This window comes from Pogoniulus pusillus, chromosome 14 (genome assembly GCF_015220805.1).
Source record: "Pogoniulus pusillus isolate bPogPus1 chromosome 14, bPogPus1.pri, whole genome shotgun sequence".
Classification (NCBI taxonomy): Eukaryota; Metazoa; Chordata; class Aves; order Piciformes; family Lybiidae; genus Pogoniulus; species Pogoniulus pusillus.
In genome coordinates this window covers 14,503,266-14,517,096 of record NC_087277.1, presented here as the reverse complement: position 1 = coordinate 14,517,096, position 13,831 = coordinate 14,503,266, and the positions used below count along the sequence as shown (strand labels likewise).

General features: G+C 37.5%; 1 protein-coding gene across 4 annotated transcripts in view; it reads right to left on the bottom strand.

Moving 5' to 3' along the window:
* Window positions 1-422: 422 nt before the first annotated feature.
* KHDRBS3 (KH RNA binding domain containing, signal transduction associated 3) overlaps window positions 423-13,831 on the bottom strand; it is a 90,564-nt gene continuing 77,155 nt past the window's right edge. For 3 of the 4 annotated variants that reach the window (XM_064154337.1, XM_064154338.1, XM_064154339.1), the window contains 2 exons: window positions 8,013-8,071; window positions 4,136-4,753 (listed from right to left, as the gene is read on the bottom strand). In XM_064154337.1, coding sequence (XP_064010407.1) covers window positions 4,662-4,753; window positions 8,013-8,071 — 151 coding nt within the window. In that variant the 3' untranslated portion in view covers window positions 4,136-4,661. Of the gene's footprint in view, window positions 1,151-3,184; window positions 3,242-4,135; window positions 4,754-8,012; window positions 8,072-13,831 lie in introns of those variants that run through there. The other variant, XR_010304802.1, reaches the window with a different exon arrangement.

Below are 13,831 nucleotides of genomic sequence, written 5' to 3'. Positions count from 1 at the left end.
GATGGCAAGGAAAATCTTTTCAGATTGTGAGAATAACTGATAAAATAACTGTAAATATTTGAAGGTTAAAAATACATTTTTAACACAGTCGAAGTTTTATTAGTCTATTACAAGTGATATCTTACTCAAAGCCCTTTGATCCATGCCACAGTTAATTTTCTCCACATCCTTATACATTTCAAAGCTACACTTCAGTAGTCAATATATGGTCTTAGAAGTTATGAATGTTGAAGAGGAGGCATGTGGTTTGAAGCTGTTAAGTGATACTGTTTATTTTCAAAATAAATAAGACAGACCCAAATTATGCTCTTCTTGGGATAAATTTGAGGTTTAGTGAAGGAAAAATGCATCTGATGGAAGCACACCTGAGGAAGAGTCACATACTTTGAAAGCAGCATTTAGGAAAAAAAGGACACAAAAGATGAAATTGCCAGAATTTTATTTATGTAACAAATTATCACAATCACAATTAATATAAACCAGAAAGCACTGAGGAAGTGTGACTGTTAGAGACAAGATTTGAGGTGTAGAAACCTCATCCAAGACTCTACTACTAGAAAAACTGTGCCTGTCTATTAAACATATCTATGCATCAACCATCAAGTGAAGAGAATAAGCAGCATATTATGATTGACAGGGACTAAACCACCTTTAGTCACATAAGTTTCTGAAGGAAACAGAAATTACAGTATCATTTCTACCAAGTTTTGAGTAGGCCTGTTTACAATTAGCTATTAAGAAAAACTTGAGCATAAAACACTCATCTCCATTTTAACTTTTCCATGTTGTTCATACATTAGACAAGCTATTTCCAGAAGCATTTAAACTCTAGTCATGAGACTTCACACGCTCTCTTCCACTTGCTGTGCAAGGCTAAAAAGAGTCACTAAAGTAACATGAAGTTGCATTATTGCTTTGTAACAGGAATTTAGATGAAACTTCTTTATTGAGCTCCAAATAAAACATTGTCACATTACTAAACAATTAAGAGTTTAAATATACAATGACTTTAAAAAGTATATATACACATTAAGGCTTTAATACAGGAGATGCTGAACGGGATTTTCATACTCCGTAGCTTGTCTTGCTGTCTAAGCACACGGAGAAGTACAATGCTCTAAGCAGTCCAGAAAGAACACAGCAGAAGTTCCTAGAAAAGAGCAAAACATAATTTATTTCTATACACCCTGAGATTAGTGACTATGAATTCTCTGAAGACTGCCAGATTATAAGCAGTGAGATCAGGCAATTATGCATACAGTGTATGGAGATTTATGGAAACCACTGCAGAAACTGCCATCATTGAAATTCAGTACCAATGCAGACAAAAAATATCAATCAATCAAGGAAAACTAATAGTATGAGTAATTACAATCATTAATGTTAACTTGCTTGATTATAATTAATATAATCATCAACATTAAACTTGACTTGTTGACTTGCTGTACCATAAAGCACTTGACCAGTGTTAGAAGAGATAAAGGCTTCTAAGGTTACCTTGCAGTAAGAAAGGCTACTATCTGCATTGGTTTTTATTTTTTAACATTTAGAGACCTTTTCAGATGTTTCTTCCCTCTTAAAAGTTTAATGGATTTCATTTCAGAGATTATTCTAAAGCAGAAATAAGAAAAATGCTACTGAAATGCAACAGTGGACAATGTTTATTTCCAAGAGAAGTCCTTTACTACAAATAGGTAGTTCAAGAATATCTAACATCAGCCATGTGGCCACTGACTGCTCCATCTGGTCAGATGCACATCTGGCACATGACCAAAACAATCACTTCTGACCACAGGGAAGGTTTAGCCAGGAGGAGAATTTTCTTTACTTGTGTGGCCTGCAACATCCAGTTATAAAAGATGTTGTCATCCAGTGGTGCACCCTCACAGCCTCTGCATGCTTCGGCAGGGAGACTCTTTCTGCCACTAACAGAACCTGAAACAATTTAACGGTTTATAGAACCTTCAGGGCAGAGTAGCAGAGAGTGGCAAAAAAGCATACTGATACAGACAGCCTCCATATAGGAGGCGCTAAGGACAGAGCTGCATAAATACTACAGAGGGTTGAATTCACGTGTTTCACTTCCATCCTTGCCTGCCATTTAGTTTCAATCGATCCAGTCTCATCATAGACAGTATAAAACGCTGTATTTCTGAAGGAAATCTTATGTAACTCATCATATTATGCTATTTAAGGTGTAAAAAAAGATTTGGCCACGTGCATAATATTTATTTTTAATTTCTAACACTCAGTTTTGCCATAGCAGTTTTAGGGCAAAGATCTGACACCAGCTGCTTTGAGCCCTAGAGAGTAGAAATCCTCTCTAAGATCTGTTAACCTTAAAGAGGTCTTTGTTTTAAATCTTCAGAATACTCTCAAAATTGTTCCAAAGTCATTTTGCATGTACAAAACACTCCTTTAGCCTGTGACAGCAGCCTCTTAAATTTACTGTGGTATGCAGAGGCAGTGCCACATATCCAATACTTCAAAGTACAGAGCTCTATTTATCTAAGTCATGTCAACTAAAGACACTGAGATGATAATGTTGGCTGGAAGAATTACCATTCCAAGTAGGAAATAAAGAAAAATATCTGTTTAAAATATACATAATCTGAACACGAATACGGGTAATGTTATCTGTTGGATTCACCAGAAACAGTAGAGCAAGCTATTCTTCAGCTAATGTTTCTCAGTAGATTTGTTCTCCTTCATTTGTGTCTAAAAATCAGCCTGCTTTGGTTCCAGAGATGCTTGACTTAGAAAACTATTACATGGAAAGCTTTCTTCAGCTTTGGAAAACTGTTTTAGACATGCTTGCTAACCAGATTAGAGTCTCAAATTCCCATTTGAGCACTCTTAGTATAAATTGAATGCATTTACTTACACCTTCCTTTGTCCATTGAAATATTAATTGGTTGGGATACTCTCAAAGCTGTGTATGCCTTTCAAAAATAAAAAGCCAGAGGACAGTGCCCACACACTGGAACACAGTTTAATGTTCTATTCAGTGATAGTTTAGAACTATGAGGTCTCCCATAAGTATTGAACACAGACAATGATTTTTGTTGGCTCCCAGTCAATGTAAATTCCATGAAAATTCAAACATTATGCATTAAGATTGAAGGATCTGATCAGAAGCTCCATTATTTATTTGATAATTTCACAGATGAGTAAAGGCACCTACCGAAGCATCAGAAGACAAAGGTTTTTGTTCTCTTGGCTGTCCGAGGAGGTGGATTTCCTGGCAAGAGAAAAATAAAGATTTTTACTATATTTAAAAGACTTTCAAACAAAAACTAAAGAAAACGATGCAAAATAAACTGATTAACAGAAACATAACGATTAAGAACAAGCCTTAGATAACATCTGTAATGTTTAAATTACTAGAATTTATGGAAAAATAATATATTACAAACTACTGGTTATGAGGTTTTACAGTTGTTTAAAAGGGAATAGTTTGTCCAAATTTAACTAGCTAAGCTAAGGCTTTTTAGATTACTCACACAAACTAAACTTTTTAAAATGAGAATTTATGTGTCCTCAAAGTCTTTCCTACATTCTAAACTGAAGCTCTCTAAGTTGTACCCTCCCTGTTTTTATTGGTTATAAATTAAGTGAGATTAAAATCTGATTTGATTTATTTACCTTTGTAAATGAAGACCGTTTTAAGGGTTACACATCCTCTGCCTCTGACGAAAGCGACCTCAATTAGTCAAGTCAGAAAGTCTTTAAAAGCTTTGTGTTTATTGCTTCCAGCACGGAGCGAGGTGGTCATTAAGGTACCAAAATTCTCATAAAGTTGCACTAGTGAAAAAATGCTCAACAAGATGAAAACTAGTCACATCTTTTTCAGAAAATTCATTAGCTATTTTAAACCATTTTTAACAAAAAAAGATTTTGATTTAACGTGGCACTCACGCAGATCCATACCATTTGGGTGCTTTAAACAGCATTTATATCTGTTGTGAGTAGATCGAGAGACATTTAGGTTTATACCAGTTTTGTTTAAAAGAAGTCGCGCAATGTTTAATGTGAGCCTTTTATGCTTGTAGCTGTTAGACATTTCTCCCTGTTTACTACTATTTATGAAGTTTTATTATAAGATAAAGCATAAAATTAATCTCACACACACTGATTTTCTTTCAAAAGTTTATTTAGTATCAAGCAAGGGTAAAACTTTGCTTAACACTACAGAACATTTCAAGACTTGAGTTACAAAATACCACATTATTTGCAGTTGTAATTTGCTTCCCTTTTTACGCATGTTTGCAAAGAGATAATCTAGCAAATGACTGAAAATAAAAGCTAAAAACTAAGTTGTTGAAAACCTTTAAAATAAAAGGTTACGCTTATGTTAAAAGAATGGACTAACATATTTAGTAAACCTATTTTTTGTTGGTTTGTTTAACACTAGTTAATCAAAGGTTATTTTTTTGATCACCTATTTGTTTCAAATACAGTTTGGAAATAACAAAGTTCCTTGCTTTACACATCCTTCTGTCCAGGTTGTTCTTTCAACAAAGTATTTTAGGTTCAGTCCATCCATTCAGATTTTTATGCACTTGGATTTAATAAAAAGGGAGTGTTCATAGAAAAAAATTACTTTGAACAGTATACAGGACTGGTGGAGATTGGATATTTCACAACATCAGACAGTACAATCAGTATCTGGCATATGGCTGGTCTCTGTAGACTCCTTTTGTTGTCCTTGCAGAAGGTGCCTTGTGTCGTGAGTTGGTCCATTCTTCTTGCCCTGCAAGAAGGGAAAAGATAGTTAAGCTTCCTTCCAGTGTTCTCCTATGTTAAACCCTTATTTTCATATAATTGTGAATTGAATAGTGAAATTATTTACAGAAACCAAGGTGTACAAAGTCACATCAGACACACGAACCAAAAATACCCACCCAAAAACCTAGGTACAACACATTTCCATGAGCTATCCCACAATGCTTTTTTGGCACATAACAGCAGAGAGTGCAATAGGCCAATGGCAAAAATAGTAAGGGCTCTGCAAACACAAAAAATGTCAACTATAGTAGCAGATCTACAACTAAATAGGATGAAATTAATGGAGAACATGAATCATGTGTAAGCAAATAAGCTACCATCAGAAAAGCTCAGGTTTAATGCAAGTCTGAAACCCAACAGCAAAAAGCTTTGACTATCACTACAAACATTTGTGGCTTTTAACATCCAATGTCACTGCAAACATAGACTTCCCCTAAGAGACAAGAAACAGGAAAGCAGAGCATAAAGAAAAAAAAGGGCAATGGAGGTTGCTCGCTTGAATTTTGAAAATGAGGTTTGCAAAGACTTATGCTGCATTTAATATGTCACAATCATACCACATTGTAGTGGTAATAAATATTAGCGAAAAGTAGCAAAGTATCCTCTTGAATGGGTTGGATCTACACTGCCAGGCATTTACAAGAAGAGGGGAAACACAGGGCTAAGCTCAGAGTATTACAAGACAGTATTTAGGTAAACTTTCAACAATTCAAGTCAGTACTACATCACATAAAAAAACAAAACCATACATACATAAACAAAAATTTTTACAAAAGCCAAAAAATAAACAAAAGGCAAACCTCTGACAACAATGCTTCCATATTTACTTTGGGAAAATTGCCCTGCCCTAAGCAGACAGATGTCCAAGTGAACCTGACCCAATTCAGAAATTCAGGGTGGAAATAAATGTATCATAGTCCCAAATGAAGGCATTGTTTTGTCTTTATAGTCCATTATAAAAAAGGCAGGAGGGGAAAGTCAACTGTCAAAGAACCTCTGTACTTTGAATGGCAGTGTAACTTGCTCAGGCAGCAGATATCTGAAATCAGGTGACAAGAATCCCTCAAACCAAGGGTCCAATTTAAACTCTCCATTGAAGTCTCACCTTGGCTACACTATTTTAAAAGAGTTAAGGTGTTGCTCCCAGAGCCTGGGTTATATATGACACCCAGGCAGTCAGAATATTTGCCTAGGAGCCAAGAGGAACAAGTTCAAATTAGGTGTGAACTTGAAAGAATTAAAAATGTACCTCAGGCAAGTTCCACAGGAATTTGATAACAGAACAGAAGGAACAAGAAGCAACCTTTTGTGCTGCTTCATCATACAGAAAGCAAACCATATAGTAAGGAAGGAAAAGAACCCTTGCCTAGAAGTGAAGGCAGTTGGCTGAGGGTTGAGAACTCAAAACATCCTAGCTTTTAAGCACCATTCCAAGAAACAGTTTGAGTGGAAAAGTCTTGGTTACAGCTTAAGGAAAATACTTGCTCATTTTCAATGAACTGCTCAAATCAGAGGCTAAAGAGTCACCTTATGTTTTTATCAGTTTTATTTTCAAGCTTCTGAATCCTAAAAATACTCATTTTCTTCCTACATCCTCTGGATTGGCATCTAAGTTTCTCAGGAGAAAAAGTTCAGGTACTTCCTGGGAATCTGTTTCCTCCTGGACAGTACTAGGAAATAATTTTCTCACTATGCAGTCTTATGTATTTTAGTTTGATGCACCTAATGTTCTTACATACCCTAAGAATGATTAATAGCATCTAATTCTGCATTTGAGGATCAGCTAGTTAAAAAATGAAGAGCATAAGCATTTATTTACATGTGCAAAAATTTCAGTGGGTGTAACATATAATCATTCAAGGTATTTATAGTCTTCCTCTCAACTTGAGCAAATACATCACTTAATATTCTGAGTGGCTGTGCTTTGATAAATAGAACATGAGTTTTAAATGCAAAAGCAATGAGAAATCCGTATTTTCAACCTTAAACACTCAATTCACATTTTCCCCCATCAGTCAACTCTATCTGCATTAAGCAGTTTCACACATTTTTTTCCCCATAAATTTTGCATTCATGAAATAGTCTTAGAAATGTCAGGCTTATAATGGCAAATGCTGCATTATTTTAATGCTGAACTAAAAATTTAGGCTATATATCAACAACAATTGAAAGTGCTGGGGGACAGAAGCATTTAAAGGGACCTCCTCTCGAAGAGCTGACTTTCCCCTTAAGCAAAATAATTAGTTTAAGCAGACAACATTGAGCAAACTGCTATATGAGGTGCATTTATCACAACAACTTGAGGTAATTTTAGTTTTCAGCAGGATGCACTTTCAAATGGAGTTCAGGAAAGGCTTCATGCAAAAATTGCAGCAGAGCTCTAAAGCATCCATTACCCAGCATCACAACTCTTTTACTCTAGTTACTACCAATCCCCAGCTGTTGGAGATTCGAGTGATCGGTGTCATATTTCTCTAACCTCTAGCCAGAGATTTAACATCTATCCCTTAACCAAAGGTGCCTTTTATCATGATTTATGCTTCAAATCCATAACAGACTTTTTTTTAAATTAAACCCAACACTACTACACTTGAAGTAAAAAAAGTGATCTTTACCAACGCCATATTTTTTTTTACCTCATTACTTGTTGTTTTGTCTCTATGTGAGTAACCCACTGCCCTCATGTCGATTAGCCACCTAAAGTACTTTCATAACCTTTACATAATGACTCCCTGCTTGATTTCACAAGACTGATGCATGAAAATGAACCAATACAAAGATCGTACAAGTCTAAACTGCACCCAGTCAGCCCTCAGTTCAGCTGAGAATTGGAGCACATTTTCACCTTGTACCAAGTTTCAGTGCCAGTTGTGCCACTAGCAAGCATTTGCTTTCAGGTCCTGAAAAACTGTTCTTCGCTCCCTTTTTCCCCCCTTAAATCTCATTGAATGTGACATGAATTGGGTACTTACAGAACAATTCAGATTTTTGGGTTTTATTTCTTTGATTTTAGTTTCAGATTACTATGTTAGCTAACAGAAATACAGAAAACCCCTTCAGTACTTTTCTCAATAACCACATTATGAGCTCTGTGACAGTGCAGACATCCCTGAACAGCTGTTACTCACTGCAGAACTGAAGCTTGCCTATTGAAATCCTTCTTTGATTATATTTTTTCAAGAGTCTACTATGATGGCAGCCATTCAGCTCATAGATCTACTTACCATAAGAGTCATACGTTTCTTCACTTAGTCCATGGCCGTAATCATAATAATCTGCTCCACTGCACAGGAGGAAGGAAGTAGGAAGAACAAGAAATAAAGCAGTTATGTTTTGAAAAGCAATTATTATCTTTACATATTCTACCTTTCAAAAGTAGAAAGACTGAAGGATATAGATGTGTCCTAAGGTAAGCATGTGATAATGGGAGCTTAAGACCTGTTCAATAATTAGAAAAGTACCTATGTTTATTTCCCATTTAGGGATTTTCTTTACATCACTGAGTCCATAGTATGAATATAGATGTAGGAATTTTGTATGCAAAACTATACTTATCGTTGGGAAATCTGAATATCTGAGAGGCCAAATGAAAGAAGAGTAGATGGTGCAGTTACTAAACCAATTCATTTATCATAAACTTCATTAGCTACTTTTGCCTAGTTATTTTGACTTTGCATCTCTGACTTCACTGATAAAAATGCAATTAAGGACAAGGACCTTGCTGATCAGACTTCTACAGTTGCTATTACGTGCACAAGTTGCAGTATGTGCAAAACAAATGTGCATTTATGTAAATGCTATCCTTTTAAGAGGCAGACAAGAAATGACAATAAGAACTAAGTTAAAAGCAGAAATCTGCATCCATTAGGATTCAGAAGTATGCATGTATATCATAACCATGTCTCACCAAAGACTGAAGAATAAGCCCTATGAAAAACTATAGTTTCACATTTTGTGTATGTAGATCTCTACAGTCTTTTACACAGTTGACAGAATAAGTCTATTAGACACATTTACAGACATCAGAAGTAAGCACCTTGTTATTTGCTGTTATTTGTTAAATACTCTACAAACTGAAGCTACTAAGCCACTGCCTTCTGAATAAGAAAATCACGAATATATCATCATTAGCAAGCAATTACTAATATTGACTGAAATGTTTCTAACATTAGATTGATTGCTAACTTTTTTTTTTTAAAGAGAAAAAGCATTTTATGGCCTTAATATAAATTAACAGGTAAACCATTCACATAAATAACATCAGAATCGCTTTTAAACTGACACAAGACAAAGACAACTTCTTGTGTTTGGGTTGTCTGTCTTTTACTTTGTCAGGTTTTGGTTTTCTTCTACCTAAAATGTTTTAAATCCCACAAAATAATCTAAGCAACTAATAATGCAGTTCTGGTGTGTACAAACACCTCAAAACTGTAAACGAGTAGTTGTTATTGCCAGTGTTCTAGTTTGAAGCTACCTAGAATGTTTTGGTGAGAAGAACTAGATTCCAGGCTGTGAAAGGGAAACAGAATGATGTCTACTTCACTCATAGGCTTGCTGAGATGTAGAAGAACGAGAATCCAAACACAGATAAGGCACTACTGCTTCTTCTGCTGGGGAGCTCAGAGCTGCATTTTTTTCTCTCTCTAGCCTCTCTGCTGTTTCTCTGATTAATCCACTTTGCTTCCTAACCCCCTGGCTGAACTTCCATTCTTCCTTGGGACTGAGTTAAGGTTGAGAGGGGTGGGAGAAGATGGAAGGGTGGTTGGGAGCCCCTCCTGGGGACTCAGGTTTCTGGGAGGGGAGTTGTGTTTCTGTATTACCTTCTACCTTGTATATTTCTGTATATAACTGCATATACTGTAAATATCTGCTTGTATATTCTGCTAAACTGTAAATATAAGCTTCATTCAAAAAACGCCCAAACCATCACAGCTAGCATAAGGCTTCCCAAATAAAAACTGTAACAGAACACGCTAAGAAAACCCACCAAAAAGCACCTGTATGCAAACTGAATGTAATCAATAGTTTGTCAGCCCATGTGATGAGGATCTCAGAATAACAAGGGCAAGTGTGAAGCACAAGATATAACAATTTTGCTCAGCAGTAGCCACTGATAAAAGAGTCTTTATTCTGACAGCCAACTTAAAACTGATGTGCACTATCCTTCCATCCAGTACTTGATTATTTTAAGGCTGTCATCAAGTTTAGAAGCCTGTAGCAGCTGAACCCTATCCCCATATCTGTCAATCCTGTCAGAATGACTTTTGCAGTGTTTCATTTCATAGACCTAAAATATCTATTGAACAAAAAATGACTCACACTCCAGCATGTAAACTGAAAAATGAATAAACATCATAAAGGGAATATTTTTTACTTATACTGAAAATACATCATGACCTATCTTTATTAAAAGACAAACCCTTTCAAATTTATCTGTTCCAGAAGTACAAGTTATAATGGGAAGTCAAGTTGCCTAGTGCAATTCAGTACTTCATAGTGACTGCTTTCATTTGTGCTCTATGAGCAATGTCAACACTCTCAACTCGGCTTTACGTTAAACAACTGTAAAACTTAAGTTGTCTTATCTGAGAGAGAGTATGACCAGAAGAAAATTGTGCACACAAACAGCTGTAAGGAATTCTGGGTACAAAAAAGCCCAAAAAAAGTCAAAATTGGCTTTTTATCTCATCTGTAACAGCCTGAAGAGCCCATAAAATGAAGACTACAGAGGAAGGGGTTTTAGAGGAACCACAGAAAAACACAGTATTGGATATGAAGTTACAGCTTATAGAATGGTATTTTTTCCTCAAAGCAATCCCCTGCTTTAAAAGCAAGCCTAGAAAAAGGAACCTGCAGCACCTGAGCTTTTAAAATTGTACATTTCAGCTCATTAATTGAGATAGTAGAGGTCAATTCTGTTGTAAGCAATTAAGTAGTTATATGAAATAATTTTTCCTTTGGACAGAAGGTATAATGTCAATTTTTGTTTTAAAAGCATCCTTGACATTTATACTTTGCTATATAGGTTCTCTGGCATCTTAGTATTCTGACTTAAGACTATTTAAACTCTGTATTTCCCCTTAATGGATTTATTCTGCAAGGGAAGATCTTTTCTTTCTCTTTCATTTCATCTCAGGATGGAGCACAGTCTCCTTTTCTTTACCTCCTGCGCCTCTCCTTTCAGAACAAAACAACACAGATGCTACGGATCCTTTTTAACTCAGCAAGATTAAACCTGGAGTCTGCTTTTGAGTTCCTCTGTTCTCAGATGTGAAATCTTACGGTGAATGTGTTCAGTTTTCTAATTTTTTCCTCACTTCTCCAGATGTCTGTTTTGTAGATGGATAATTGCATTACATATACAGTCAGCTGAGTTTAAGCATCTTCATAACCATCAAGCAAGAAGTACAAGTGCAAGCAACCCAGGAGTATCAGATATTCAGATGTTTTGTACAGTTAGTTCTTGCTTGTATCTCCCCGTATTTTTTCCTCATCCTATTCCAGCACAATGTTTTGAAGCTAACAAAAGAGAAGATCGAGATGTCAAGTGAAACAATGCTTTGATTGTCATGGCAGTCTGGTGAAGTTCCTGCTGACTGGAAAAGGGCAAACATAACACACATCTTCAAGAAGGAAAAAAGGATGACTCTGGGAACTACAGACCACTCAGTCTCACTTTTGTGCCTGGAAGGATCATGGAGCAGATCCTTCTGAAGGCTCTGCTAAGGCAAATGGAAAACAAAACAAAGGTGATTGGTGGTAACCAGCAGTGGCTTCACTAAGGGCAAATCATGCCTGACAAATTTGGTGGCTTTTTATGATGAAGTCACAGCAATAGTGGACAGGGGAAAGGCAACTGACACCATCTACCTGGACCTGAGTAAGGCATTTGACTCTGTCCCACATGACATCCTGGTCATCAAACTGGAAAAACACAGACTTGGAGGGTGGAGCACTGCTGGGTAAGGGATTGGCTGGATGGTGTCATGCAGAGTGTAGTGATCAACATCAAAATGTCCACCGAGAGACCAGTGACAAGTGGTGTCCCTCAGGGGTCAGTACCGGCACTAGTGCTGTTCAACAACTTTGTCAGGGATATGGACAGAGGAATTGAGTGCACCCTCAGCAAGTTTGCAGATGACACCAAGCTGTGTGGCACAGTTGACTTGCTACAGGGGATGCAGGGATGGCATCCAGAGGGACATGGACAGGCTGGAGAGGTGGGCCCAGGCCAATCTCATGACATTCAACAAGGCCAAGTGTTAAGGTCCTGCACCTGGGTTAGTGCACTCTCAAGCACAGATTACTTGAGATTGGAAAAATACCTGGGGGTCTGGGTTGATGGCTCAACATGAGCCAGCAGTGTGCACATGCAGCCCAGACAGCAACTGTGTGCTGAGCTGCAGCAAGAGAATTGTTGCTGGCAGGGAAATAAAGTTGATTCTCCCCTTTCACACTGTTCTTGTCAGACTCCACCTGGAGTACTGTGTGCAGTTCTGGAGCCCTCAACACAAGAAGGACATCCAACTGTTTGAGTGAGTCCAGAGGAGGGACATGAAGCTGATCAGAGGGCTACAGCAGCTCTACTATGAGGACAGGCTACTAGAATTGGGGCTTTTCAGTCTGGAGAAGAGAAGGCTTCGAGAAGACCCTATAGAAGCCTTCCAGTATCTGAAGGAGGCCTACAGGAAGGCTGTGGAGGGACCATTTACAAGGTCTTGTAATGATAGGATGAGGAGGAATGGGCTTAAACTGGCAGAAGGGAGATTTAAATAGGATGTTAGGAAGAAGTTCTTTACAGTGAGGGTGGTGAGACACTGGAACAGGTTGCCCAGAGAGGCTGTGGCTGCTCCCTCCCTGGAGGTGTTCAAGGCCAGGTTGGATGAGGCCTTGAGCGACCTGTTCTAGTGGGAGGTGTCCCTGCCTAAGGCAGGGGTTTGGAAGTGGATGATCTTTGAGGTGCCTTCCAACCTAAACTATTCTTTGATTTTCCATATCAACATAAAAACTTGGACACATCTAATGTTATAGAAGGATTACCAAACAATAAATTTAAGTAAGTCACCTCAGACTGCTGAGGGTTGGTCATTAATTCTGCAATGCTTAAAGAAAGTGCAAAGTGAGGCTTAATTAGTTTAAATAAAGCCAGAGGGAAGTGCCTAGGAACTGAGCAACCTTAGATTTTAGCACTGCATCACTGACAAAGTAAAGCCTTAGAGGAGCTTTTTTATCTAGTGCAGCAGAGGACTGAGAAGCTTCCTACCATTTTTTAGAACAACAGTGCTGTGAGATGGTCTTAAAATACTTTAATTTATAGTTACTCAACATAAGCCTTCAAAATCATCTCGTGGAATATGACCTGAATTTCTCAGGCTTTTCTGCTAATCTGATTGTTTCTGAAAACAATCTTGATGAACCATAACAGAAGAACAAATCATTATTCAAGCAAACAAACAAACCCCAAACCACCCAAACAAAAAAAAAAAAACAAACACAAAAACCCCAAAGAGCTGTAACCATTCTGACAAATGTTTAAAGAGCTTTTACTTTGTTAACCACTATTTTGACTATAGATGTCAGACAGCTATCAACAGGACGGTAGAGCTTCAACCTAACACTCACAAAGATATAGCACAGTAGATCATTTGGCTATTTTGGGGACAACTGTAGAACAGACATGCCAACCACTGTACAAATATTTGGTTTAAAAAAATGCATATTCAAAACACCTTGTGACTAACAGATGCAATTGTTATGGCTCTTTATGTTTCATCAAATAGAATCACAGAATCAACCAGGTTGGAAGAGACCTCCAAGATCATCCAGCCCTAGCCAGTCAACTAGACCATGGCACGAAGTGCCTCAGCCAGGCTTTTCTTGAACACCGCCAGGGATGGTGACTCCACCACCTCCCTGGGCAGCCCATTCCAATGCCAATCACTCTCTCTGGCAAGAACTTCCTCCTAACATCCAGCCTATACTTTCCCTGGCACGACTTGAGACTGTGTCTCCTTGTTCTGTTGCTGGTTGTCTGGGAGAAGAG